Source organism: Macaca nemestrina, chromosome 1 (genome assembly GCF_043159975.1).
Source record: "Macaca nemestrina isolate mMacNem1 chromosome 1, mMacNem.hap1, whole genome shotgun sequence".
Classification (NCBI taxonomy): Eukaryota; Metazoa; Chordata; class Mammalia; order Primates; family Cercopithecidae; genus Macaca; species Macaca nemestrina.
This window is the reverse complement of record NC_092125.1, coordinates 34,453,949-34,467,121: the sequence shown is the minus strand read 5'-3', so window position 1 is coordinate 34,467,121 and position 13,173 is coordinate 34,453,949. Positions and strand designations below refer to the sequence as shown.

Genomic DNA, 13,173 nt, shown 5'->3' with positions numbered 1-13,173 from the left:
AAGTCAGGGAAGCCCTCTGATGCACAGCTTATGGCAGTGAGCACACTCCCATCCACCCACACCCAGAAGTGCCTGGAGAAGTATGCTGTAATCCCTCCCCCAACACCACTCTGCAAGTGGCAAGCCACCACTCCACCCTCATGCCACGAAGGAACAGCTGACAGAGGCAAATGGCAGATGCCCTCTCAGTTCTGCCAATTTATCCCTGTCACATTGGTCAGCCTCTCCAGGCCTCCCTGAGGGGGATTGAGCACTTAGGATGAGCCACTGGCTCCCAAGAGAGCCCATGAGTTCTGCTAAAGCAACGAGAACAGAGCAGGCTGGAGCAGCAGCTCTGAGCAGTGGTGCACACATTTATAGTTCCAAATTAGAGTTCCCCTGGCTTCATATTCTTCCTCTTATTTATATGAAACGCCATAGAGAAATAAAACAGCTCACCCACGGTCAGTGCTTCTCTCACCTGTCATATACAACTCCACTAAGAGGAGGCAGCCAGTGGATAGTGAGGGACTTGTTGGTCTGTCCGATGATCATAGGTGGGATAGGGATGGGGGTGGGCTTTCTGCTTTCAGTCCACTGCTGATAGACCAGGTCCAAATAGCAATGCATTCGGGCCACTTGGTTAGGGGTAAAGTTGTCAGTGCAGTTATCATCTGTGGAGACAAAAAAGGTAGCACAAGAGATGGAGATTTTAACCCAACAAGTCCACCAAGGCAGGGATAAATTGTGCCTTGTTCATGGCTGAGTTAACTTATTAGGCTCAATGAGCACTTGTTAAATGAATGAACAAATGCAATCTGTTCCAGAAAGGGTCTAAGCTGGAAAGGGTAAGAGAAGACAGAGACCAGAGATGTAGCAGTTTTACATCTAAAGCAGGGTCATGACCTTAAAGTTGGGCATCCTAGGGTGAGACTAAGGTTGCTCTGAGTTGATGGTTGCTTATTCAGCAAACCACAAGATGGCAGTGTTTCAACAGATGGCCTTTCCACTTGTGAACATTTGTGGAGTTGCAGACACCTGCTTTATCGCCCAGTGACATTGGTGAGTATTCAGAGCTGCTCCAGGGGAAAGAGAGCCAAATGTCAAGGAGACAGCAGGGCTGGGAATGGTGGTCTCAGCTTTACTTTTGGATCTGGCAAGGTCTCTTTAGCAGGTACATTTTGCATAGGGTTGGAAAGGGAGTTTTCTTAGTGCCAGGGACTTTTTCAGTGAAAACACACCAGTCAAGTACTGCCTCACTCAGCTTCTTAAATGTTTCCTCTTCCCACTTCAAAGGTGCTGCCTCCAGACCTCTGCCTTCTGCATGGCATCGTCTGGTGTCTCTGCCCCTTGATGGGGGAGGAAAGGTGCTGGTGCTTACACGTCTGACACACCTGAATTATTCACCGCAATGAAACTCAGATAGACCTACATCTTGAAAGGTGACAGACAGAACCGGCTCATGATGCTTTCTTCCCTTCAAAGTCACGATCAGGGTGTGGTGGTTTATTCTTTTTTGGATAGTTCTAGAAGAATATGTCACCAAACAAGACCCCAAAACTTATAGAAAAAAATATCTTATTTCACCATTGGACTAGGTAATCAAATCAAATAAGTCTTTAATTTTAGGGAAAAATTTGAGTCCATTACAGGAAACCAGTCACTATTACTTTTCACGAGAAACAAGGAAGGCATGAGAGACAGTGAAGAATAGTACAGAAGCTAAATTAAGGAAGGAAAGATCAGATGACAAGTTTTTCCCAGGGCCAGGAAGATGCCATTTTTTTTTTTAAATTAGATGTCACCTTTTGGTGGGGAGAGGGTGGCAGGCAGCTAAGAATTAGTACTTGGCCAGTGCTGGAAAAAGAGAATCTGATTTTGCTTGTTTTTAATAACATAAAGTAAAAAAAAAATCCTGAGCCTAAATTAACCAAGCCACCTCGTGGACCAACTTCAAAAATAGTATAAAGGGCCACCTTGACCCATAAACTCTTTTCCTTTATTTCTACTGGACTCTTCTTCAGAGTAAATGTCTAAGAATGTGGGTAAAAAATAAAAAAAACTACATTCTAGAAGTCAAGGGGATCACAAGAGGGCTTTCAGCTCTGTGCCTTTTTTACTACCAAGGATAGAAGTATATTTTTAAATATCTAGTAGAGGAGAATTCAGTGAACAAAGTACCTTAATATTTCAGTATTTCTTCAAGCTCTTCAAAGACATGAAAAAATAATAATACCCTATAATAAATACACTTCAACTCTCTGACACAAAGGACCACTTACTCATTCTCCCATCAGCTCCCACACCTCCACCCTCCCAGCTCTCAAAGGCCCCCATGTATTCTTAATAGAAAACAAAGCAAGACAGTGGTGATACCCGTGTAGCTCATGTAGTTGGTGAACGGAGCCCCTGGGAAGCGAGTGAAGCCACAGGTGTCACTCATGGCCTCAGGTTCCCGGCACAGCTCGCTCTTGGGAGTGGGGGCGGTGTCGGCACAGAGGTCTCCTGTTTCCATGGATGGCACTGTCTCCTTGCAGGGGTCATTGCAGGATTCTCTTTCACTGACACCTTTAAAGACGTGGTAAAGTCCCAGAACATGTCCCACTTCATGGATCATGGTGTCCATGTGGCCAGGCATCCCATAATAGGCTGGGCTGAGGACAATGCCACCTGCAATGAAAGTTTCGAAAAGCCTTTCAGAACACAGAACGAACAGCAGCTCTCCAATCCTTAATTGTGTTTTCTGATAAACATCAAATATTCCATTTCAGCCTCTAAGGAGTCACTTTATAACTTCTGATGACATACAGTCATTGCTCTTCTTTCTTGCCACAGAAACCCTCTAAACAAATTAATACACACTTCTTTATCCTCTACATGGGTGAGTGTTATACTAGAGGCCTGGGATAGCAATGTTGACATAATAGAGAGCCAGAATTCTCAGCACTGTATGCATATTAAAATCACCTTGGAGAGTTAAAAGAAGACATACAGGGGTTCAAATACTACCCCTGATGAATTGAGTCCAAACATTCGAGGATAAGGTTCATGCACTGACATTTTTAAAAACTTCCCAGGTTCAGAATCACTGCTCTAGGCAAAAGCCCATGGGATTTGGAGTCAAGGAAATCTGATCTAATTCCTGCCCCTCCACATCCCAGCTTTGAGGGCTTAAACAGCTGTCTTACCTCCTAGAACTCAGTTTTGTTGTCTGTAAAGTGGGGATGATAACACTAAAATTTGTTGTTTTTTTTTTTCAGTGTTTGGCACATAAAGGAAATGACAGCTGTGTAGGCTGCTTCTGATTTAACAATCCCTACTCTCAACAACTAGTTAGACAAAAGATAAGTTCAACTGAACTACCACAAAATTGGGAATGTCACAGTCACTATGAGAATATTCCCCACCCTCACTCCCCCTAAATCTCCATGAGAACACGAAGGGATGTGTTTCAGGGAAGAGTTCATTGCATCCAATCAGGCTTAGATGGGAGACTTAATGGTATCATTGGAAACTTACAAATGGAAAGGCTAAGGATCTCTGAGTGACCCAACTTCTATCTGTGTAGCTTGTTGGAATCCTAATTCCTGCTTCCCTCCTCTCCCATGGTTGAGCCACCTAGCTTTCCTTCTTTACACCCCAAAATTGTCAGGACCAGGCCTAGTCTTATCTCTGAAAGATGAAACAGGGAATGTCAACATCCTTGGATCAACCCTCTGGGGTCCAAGGTCACCCCTGGCTGTGCTGCCCAGCTGGCCCTGCCCTTCTGTCCCAGGTCTGATCCCAGTTCCCAGGACTTGCTTCACTTCTCACACCTGAGTCTTCCCTATATCAATAGTCTTCTGAGTATAGTAGGTCCTCCAGGAGAATAGCTCTTTCTCTTGCCAGGTCATATTCCAAGGACTATGTCCTATTCCTGCCTCCATTCAACATCCCTTAGACAACCACATACACAGCTTTATGGGCAGGAGACAATCACAGGATATCTGGCACCACACCCACTGATCTACCTAATAGGCAGCTAAATTGACTTTCTTGTGACTACTTTACTGCACAGGACAGTTTTTAAGTCCAAGTTCCAGTCTTTCCCAGTTTACTCGAACATACTGACCTTACTCAAGCCATGCTCAAACTCATCTAAGATACAGTGTCTCCTTTCACATCTCAGGTGAAACTAGACCTCACCTCCCATGTTTATTATTTCTACTACTTCTGGTAAAATTTTTATTCTCTAAACTTATCCTTTTTTATTTCTCTTTTTTTATAAAGTTATTTTCTGAATATTTATTTCATTTGTGCATCATGATGTCAACATAAGGTTAAACTAACTTAAAAACAGGTCTGATTCGAGAGTGCCTGTTATTTGAATAAACCTGGAGAAACACAGTATTTCCACTTTCCAAGAGCCCACACTTCATGTTTACATATCCGATGGCAGCAGTAATCATCACCAATGTTCATGTACAATTATTCCTCCAGTCCTCTAATGGCAATATCGACCTTCGCATCAGTGGAGATAATTCTAAGAGAACAGCTTTCTGTTCTTTCCAGGTGCCTTCACCTTTTTCATCCTTTTTCCTCCACCACACTTCTAACCTCTACATATGTTTAATCCCTTTTCTGCCTACTCTTTCCTTTCTTTCCCCCATTTCTAAGTAAGTTTTGGCTTAAAATAAAACTAATATTCAGAAATAGGATTTTGAAAGGCTACACAATTTACCTATAAAGTTTAAGTATCTACATTGATTAGCTTCCTTCCCAAATTGGGTTTATAAAATCTGAACCAGGGTAATACTTTGAAAAAACAAGTGGCATCAGTGGTTAAATATGCTTGAGGAAAATGCAGCATGCCATACTATCCTCCTGAAAAATCCATAATGTACATGAGAGTGAGCTGTTGTATTAAAGGCCCTGAAAAGTCCTTCATCAATTGAGTTTTACCCTTTGCTTTTCAAACTTATTTGAACACAGAACATGTCCGAGGTAGAATATCTTTTGACATCTCTGGAGCAGATGTCTCAGAGCACAATCCAAGAAACACTACCAAAGATGGAAAAAAAAAAAGTTCAAATCAATAGTTACCTTCTGCTCATATATTTTAGCTCTGAGCAAAACATCAAATATCCCCACATCCTATGGCCAGCCAGGTCCAGGTCCTTTTGTGATCTCCTTCAGTTATAGATAAAGAAAATATAGATGAAAAGAAAGATGGTTCTAGGAAGAAAGGATGGCAAAATCAACATGTGCCAAGAAAGGAGGGATGACCAGGAGTGTGGACTGGAAACACTTGAGAATACGGCGCAGTCATTATAATATTGGGCTTCTAATCAACCAGCAGAAGTCTCTACCTCAACCCCAAATGAGATGTTTCCAAATCTAAAAATATTTTGCAACAGCCATCTTTCAATAAACCAGCTTGTTTATAACTGGAAGAAGAAGCATAAAAATGCAAGCCCTCGACACTCCCAGGAAATCCCCTCCATACCCAGGACAATTGGCCAGGGTTCTCCATTGTAGCACTCGTGGTGCACATTTCCAACACAGAAGAATAAAATTTTAATCAAACAACACTTACATTTCCACTAAAAACATAAGCATTTTAACACACATTTGCAAGTTATATTTTCAATTGCAGAGAGATGTACTTATGCTAATAACTCATTTATATGGAAGACATGGCAACGGGTTTAGTAACTACATGTGTGTTAACTAGAATATTGCACAAAATAAAGAAATACAGAAAATATAGAACAAAATATTGCTCTAATTTAGGGATGACTGTTGTGCACACCAACACATGTTGAGAACAAAAATCCCAAGGTCCTAGACCTCTTATAGTAATTCTATATCTACTACAGCACCAGATTATAAAATTATCCCCCTGGACTAGAACGAGAGGAGCTTGGAGTGTGGACCATTAGCTGACCCTCACTCACTCCATGGCCTTGGCTGTTCAACCTTTCCCCTAATCTCTTCATCTGTAAAATGAGGGGGTAGATTGACTTATCACTAAGATTTCTTCCCATCTGTATTCCCAGACTCTGAGAGCTAACATGCAGGCTTTGTGGGACAGTCATGAACACATACATGTAAAGGAATCTGTATTGTCCTGGACTGTCACTGCCTCGGCCTTGCAGTTTGTGTTCCAAGACTCCCAACTCTCAGTGGCCTGAGGGAAAGGGGAAAGCTGGCAGTGAGAAGCCAGCCATCCTACTCTCGGACCTGCTGTGGATTTCCAAGTGACCCGGATTAGCCACCCTTTAATCCTCACTCCCTCTCCACTGGTGATATGGTTTGGCTGTGTCCCCACCCCAAATCTCATTTTGAATTGTAAACTCCATAATCCCCACATGTCAAGGGTGGGACCAGGTGGAGGTAATTGAATCATGGGGGCAGTTTCCCTCATGCTGTTCTCATGACAATGAGTAAGTCTCAAGAGATCTGATAGTTTTGTAAGTGTCTGGCATTTCCCATACTCGCACTCATTCTCTTTCCTGCCCCCCTGTGAAGAGGTATCTTCTGCCATAATTGTAAGTTTCCTGAGGCCCCCCAAGCCCTACTGAACTGTGAGTCAATTAAACGCCCTCCCTTAATAAATTACCCAGCCTCAGGTATTTCTTCATAGCAGCATGAGAACGGACTAATACAACCGGTTTGCACCCTTCATCCACTCTCACAGATACGGGGTCTCACACTTTTCTTCCCACCCACCCTTTATTCCAACCAAATCAAACTTGTTACGTTATTAGGGAAATGAGTTTTAATCACTCACAGACACACATACTCACATTATTAAGGAGTGGGTTTTCATTACTCACTGAGATACACACACACTCATATCAATGTAGGGGTGAGGAAAGACATTAAATTTATTTGGTGATTTAGTTTAGAAAAGTTCTTTCATGTTTCAATAAAAGTTACACATACACATGAACTCATGCCAAAGCCAGACTGAGGCATAAAGACATGTTGCCCAAAATTTAATAAGAGGAATGCAAGCATTTCTTTTCATTAAAAGGAACAAGATGTGATAATAAATAATAAATAAAAACTGAGTGGCCAGAGTGGCAATCCCTTCCTGCCATCACCAGCATTTAAGTCTTCCCCCAATGAGGAGGAGGGGGCCTGAGGGACTGTGCATTCCCCTGCTTTCAGGAAAAGCTGCAATCCTTTCTCAGGGGCAAGATCATAGGAATAATGAAAAAATAGTCAGAAATGCTACTTGTCAGTACCATTTTATAGTAATATATTCAAATGAACCAGCATTATCTTCTGAAGCTAGAATCTACACACACACTTTCTTCCAGTTACATGGGTCAGACTGTGCGTGATTACATGTGGTTCCTGCACCACTGGGCAGAAGCTTCTCTCTCACAAGGTAGCCTTTGGAGGGGCCAGGGCTCCTTCTTTAGCTGGCACTGTAAAGGTATTGATCCTGATATGGGGAAACACTCCTTAGAAGCTCTCAAGGCTGTTTACTGATCTGTTTAACGGTAATAACAAGAGATGCTACCTCAAAGGATTTTCATGAAGATTAAAGTAGTAAGGTAAATAAATAAGCATTTAGCTTATCTCCTAAAACAAAGAGACTCAAAATATGTATTAGACCATTTGTCAATATTATTATTCTATGTGCAATCTGGCAGTACACGTTCATTTGCCTATAACCTTCATTGGCTCCCACCTAACCTTCATTCATAAAAAAATAAAAAAGAAGGTGGGGCCTGACCATAAATTAGACAGACCTCCCAGAGTGAAACCAGGCATTGCCAGGCACAGTAGGAGAACAACCTCAACAAGAAGCTCTGATTTTCCTCTAAGCTGCTCATACTTTGTCTTCATGTTGTTCTGATCCTAACAACTGCAGGCATCCAGAAGACAAGCAAGACTTTGAGAGGGCTGCAAATAGACAAGTGCCCATTCTCTTCATAGACAACATATTAGGGTTCAAAATTTATTCCTGGCAGTCTGAAATTAGGCTGCTAATTGCAGGAGGAAAGGAAATCTTACCAAATTGGGGCTGTTGGCATAATTCTTCATAGACCTCAAATTATTGTTAGATCAGATTTACACTAGATGTCTTTGTTCTATAGTGCCAATAATCATTCCCTTCCAACTCTCTAGTTATGGGGAATATGATTATCATTTTTATACTCAAAACCATTAATTTTTATCATTCCTTATCTTGGATGACAAAATTGAAACACAGATGAGAGATAAAATATGATAGTAGAATGGGGAGTGGGGTAGGGATGAGATTCCATCCCCTACAGTTGAATCCCTTCTTTGGTGTTCCTGCTTTTGTCTGACACATTGAAACAGGAAGAGAAAAGAAATGCACACACATATTTTCAACTATATCACAATGCTTCAGTCTCCACTCTGAGGCACTTTCAGGCGCCCCCCACCTTCACTCACTTCCCCAATGCCCATCCTGCAAGACTGTCGACGGACTGATAACAAGACCAGGAATACTTACTCAGGGGAAACTTTAAAGTACTAGTGTAAAAGGATGGAAAAAATTTGGAAATACTAACATTTTACCCTAGTGGTTCCATGCTTCTCTTCTCCCTACTCCACTCAATTCACAATGCCAGACTTTTCCACATGTATTAACCTCACTAGGAAGTAATACAACATAATGAAAAGCAAGGAAACAAGAAATCCTTTTTTGGCTGTGGGGTTTCTAAGCCTCTGCCACCTGGGTCCTGAAACGACTCCATCCACAGTTTAGCCAGCATGGTAGATGGATTGAAGACAGGGACCCTCGCTCTCACACTACCAACACGACCACTACCACATTAGCCTAGAAATGATTCTCCCAAGCTGAAAGAAGAGGAAAGAGGCGAAAGGTAAATAATGGAAATGAATAGTTGGTAGTGGGTCCAATAAAGTTGACTGTACCCTGACTTTCGAGCTGGAAAAGAGATAAAAACCCACAATAGGTTTGTGTGATCTGACAGCAGAGGGATCTTGCTTCATTACGGTAATAGATTCCTAAGTGGCTTAGCCCTAGAGAGGAACCACTGACCACCAGAGCTAAGCAGGAAGGGCAACACAGCCTGCCAGAAATTCCCTGAGGATGTCCCTGTGATGAGAACCAGGGTCATCTCAGGTGACCAGCATCACCTGGTGACCAAGGACAAAAATGAATCATTTTCCCTGTGGTCTCAGCACATACAAGCCATCTCCATAGTTAGGTACAGCCCCAAGCATAACAGGCATAATTGACTGAGAGTAAATTACTACTACTCAGTAGCATGGGGGCTCAAAATAGAAATAAAGTTTAATGACAGAAGAATAAAGTAAGTTACATTTCTTGCATGCCTGAATGTGTATGCCAAGACTTGAACCCAGTGTGTGCCAGTACCATCAACTTGTACATGGAACGCAATATGAATGGGCTCCCAGCAACTGGGGGCCATGTGTGGCACAGCTGTTCCTTAATGGACTGGCAGCAGGAGAACACATGCCTTCTTAGAAGATCTTTCAGCCTTGATTACAAAAGACAAGCCAAAACAATAAGACAGAGTTGTTGTGTGGTCTAGGGGATGGTGTGGAGGAAGAAAAGAAAGAATCTGCTAACTAGAAGATGAAATCTTAGTAGTAAACAGCCAAGCTTCCAAAGTGATTCTATATTTCTAAGTTCTTACTGGCTTTTCCAGGCTTTAACACAAGAATACCCAAGTGGCTCACGGTAAAGAGAATGATCCCCAAAGCCACCTTCAGTAAAATAAATAAATAAATAAATACATACATAAATAAAATAGCTTTGGGCAGCTTCAGAAAAGGATATTGGTTGAAAAACTCTAAAACAGTTCCGTAAAATTTTTAGGGCTGAATATTATATGCCCATAAAACGGGGAGGTTGAGGGCTGGTCTGCAAGTGCCTATGTAATTACTTCCAGTGACTTGTGAAACTGCTCCTCAAAACATACTGTCCATAATGAAGGGACAAAGTTATAAAACCGTGCCTTGGGGTCCAGGGAAGGAGCACTTCAAGGCAGGACAAGGAAAGAAAAAGTGGTGTAGGTGGACTGGTAGGCAAGGGGAGAGAAGGAAATGGGGACAATTAAAAATAATAATAACTGGAGCTAGAAAAAGAAGTGAATCTTTAAGAGAACCAGCCCAGGAGCCATTCATCTCCAAATCTCGTATTGGCTTGATTTTACAGCTTGTGGTCTCATTAGAAGGCAGTCTTTGTTCCAGTTAAGACTGAACCAAGACAAGCATGTGTAGAGGGTGAAGATTTTGCTGAATCTGGTGTCTTTTTTTTTTTTTTTTTTTTTTTTTTTTGTCTCCTTGTATACCCTTTCAGTTACTCCTATCTGCAACAGTCAAGCACTCAGGGAGCGCTAGCCACTCCCACATTGTGGAGAAAAGTAATCTGTTGAATTAAAACTGAAGATGTTATTAGCAAGGCATTAGAGACTTAATATATAACCCTTTCCTTGTTCCATTATGGGGGCAATACTTCACACACGCACACGTGCACGCACGCACACACACACACACAAACCTCATGATGGATTCTTTTTTTGTCTACTTTGCAGGAAAATCATGACAGAATTTTAGGCACTACAGAGTATGCGTGGGGAAGATATTTCCTATAATTCATTTATTCATTAAGCATTATTGAGCATTTATCTATGCCAGGCACTGTTCTGGAGTATCAAGGATTCAATGAGTACTAGGACATGTTTTAGAAGAGAAGACCTTTCAAATCACCATATATAAAAGTGGGTATTTACATCACATGCTTTTAAATGCAGGAATCTTTGTTTGGGGCACCCATATTTCAGAGTACAGCATTCAAATTCTATGCTAATTTTGTTTAAAGTGTTTAATATCCAAGAGTGCTCCCTGTTTTCCAAATTCCAAGGCACCCAGAATAGCGTCATTTACTAAATGTCATCTTCCGACAGTTAAATCATCTACAACAGAAGCCAAGGGGTAATTATCAGGAACAGTTCTCATCTTGTTTATGTCATATAGGCTGCCTAATGAATGACTATGAGCTCTAATATTTACATGTGCACTCCAGTTTACACATCTTATTTATTCCTTAGCTCTCAATGGTGGCTTTGCTCTAGCCCAATCCTTTAATGACTAATACCCTCAGAGGACACGGAATCCAGTTAACACCTTCATGATCTACAAATGTTGGTGTGCCTCGGAGCACTCCCTCCATCAGGTTGTGGACTATAACCATGCTCAAGTCTCTTTCAATCCAAAACTTTCTTCATCACCCTCTAACCATCACCTTCTCCACCCTAGTGCTGTATGCCTTCACAGTCAAACTTCTTGAAAGATCCACACCCCCCTCTTCACCTTCTGTGGGTTCCTCTACCTGTCTCACTCTGGTTTCTGCACCCAGACTCCACAGAAACAATCTGGTTGATGTTATCAAAGACTTCCCACTTACCATATCTATGAATAGTTCTTAGCACCTGAGGCTTCATTCACATTGTGCATCTATGTATCATAACTGATGTAAACTTTAATCTCAATATCTAACTATTTGGTTGAAAGAAAGCTGAAGTTTGTCCTGGAAGAACCCCTGCAAAAGTTCTGCATGAGGAAGGGGTATCTCACCTCCAAGCTAGTTTCTGCCACCTATACTGCTGCTGCTTTACCTTATCCCAGGTAGTGGTCCTACCCGTACCAACCCTGTGACAGCTACTCCACTGCAGTCCACTGGGCTCTAGGACATTCACAGACCGCTCACCTCCCTAGATCACCCACCACTGTTTACCCTTTCCTTCTCTGATTTGTAAGGAAGCTCTTTCTGCTTCTTACAAGCAGTTCTACCATTGCAAGCAGATGCATTCCTAAAAACACATTTCTTTCCTTTATAAAAGAGCCAAGATTTTTCCAGGGCACTGAAAAAGTTTCTATCTTGAAGGCTGAAGGCACAACCAGGAAAGGCAACCACAGATACACTGTATTTGAAGCTTCTACTACTACTATTAAAGCTCATATTTACTGAACTCCTGCTCTATGCCAGACACTCTTCCTCATGCTTATTATCCCCATTTTACATATGATGAAACAAAATCCCAGGTCCCGTTTGTTCCTATCCATGTGAAGCCATAACCCACACTCCATCATTCAAATATTTTCTTTTCCCCCAGTCAAGAATCACTTCATCCAGACTCATTTGAAGATCCCTTATGTTTAAACCCCCATGATCCAGGTTCAAGTTTCCTCCCACAGTGTCCTCAGGTCCCATGCACCTGAGGGCATGTTGCTTGTGAGCTGATTGGGTGCTCTCACTGCTCTGTGGTGGTACAGACATTCTCTAGAACAATTAGGAACGTGGCAGACCAGAACACTAGGAAGTATCTAGCTTCTGTGCCACAGTGATGCTTCTCTCTAACTTGGCCAAAATGCCTGTGTGCTGATTTCATCTTTCTGCAGTAGCTGTGGACCCCATGAGACTTTCTCAAACTCTCTGTCTTTTGGTTTCTGGTACACCCCCTGATATCTTTTCCTCCTCCCTCTTCCATGGAAGCCCCTTCTTAGTTGATTTTAGAGACCCCTAGCTCAACATATCCAAAAGCAAACTGGCTCCCCATCTGCCTTTCCTTTTCCTGCATTTTATACCTTGGCACCATCATCCACTTAGTCAATCAAACAGAACTTCTCTTTCCCCATCCCTCATTTATTCGAACAAGTTTTCTTAGCACTTACAGCTATAAATGAGAAACAAAGCAATATAATTTATGTTAAATCTTTTCTCATTACAGCAATAATTACTATTCATTCACAGACACAAGAACTACTTTGGGGTTGGGAGAGCCATGTTTATATCCTTAAAATACACATTTCCCAAGTATTTGTTTTTACTAGTGATTAACCAACATCTAAAAATACTGTTTTGATCAATTGTAGAAGAGTAATCATTGCAAATGATAACTCAACTGAGAAGTGATTTTTAACGCTTAATAACTTATGTTAGTTTCAATGCTGATATCCTGTTTGTGAGACTGTACTATTGTTTTACAAGATGTTACCATTAGGGGAAATGGGTAAAGGTTATACAGAATGTTTCTGCATTGTTTCTAACAACTACATGTGAATGTATAATATCTCAAAATAGAAAGTCTAGTTTAACAAAATGTGATCACAAAAGAGTTGTACTCAAAATGTTTTTAGCTGAGAAACAGGCAACCAACTAGACTCTGAAAAAAA

General features: G+C 41.6%; 1 protein-coding gene across 2 annotated transcripts in view; it reads right to left on the bottom strand.

Annotated features, from left to right (window-relative positions):
- Positions 1 to 13,173, bottom strand: part of LOC105484475 (pappalysin 2) — a 305,327-nt gene that overhangs the window by 161,847 nt on the left and 130,307 nt on the right. For both annotated transcript variants that reach the window (XM_011746126.2, XM_011746125.3), the window contains exons 5-6: positions 2,356 to 2,649; positions 461 to 653 (exon numbers count right to left, since the gene is read on the bottom strand). In XM_011746126.2, coding sequence (XP_011744428.2) covers positions 461 to 653; positions 2,356 to 2,649 — 487 coding nt within the window. The remainder of the gene's footprint in view (positions 1 to 460; positions 654 to 2,355; positions 2,650 to 13,173) is intronic.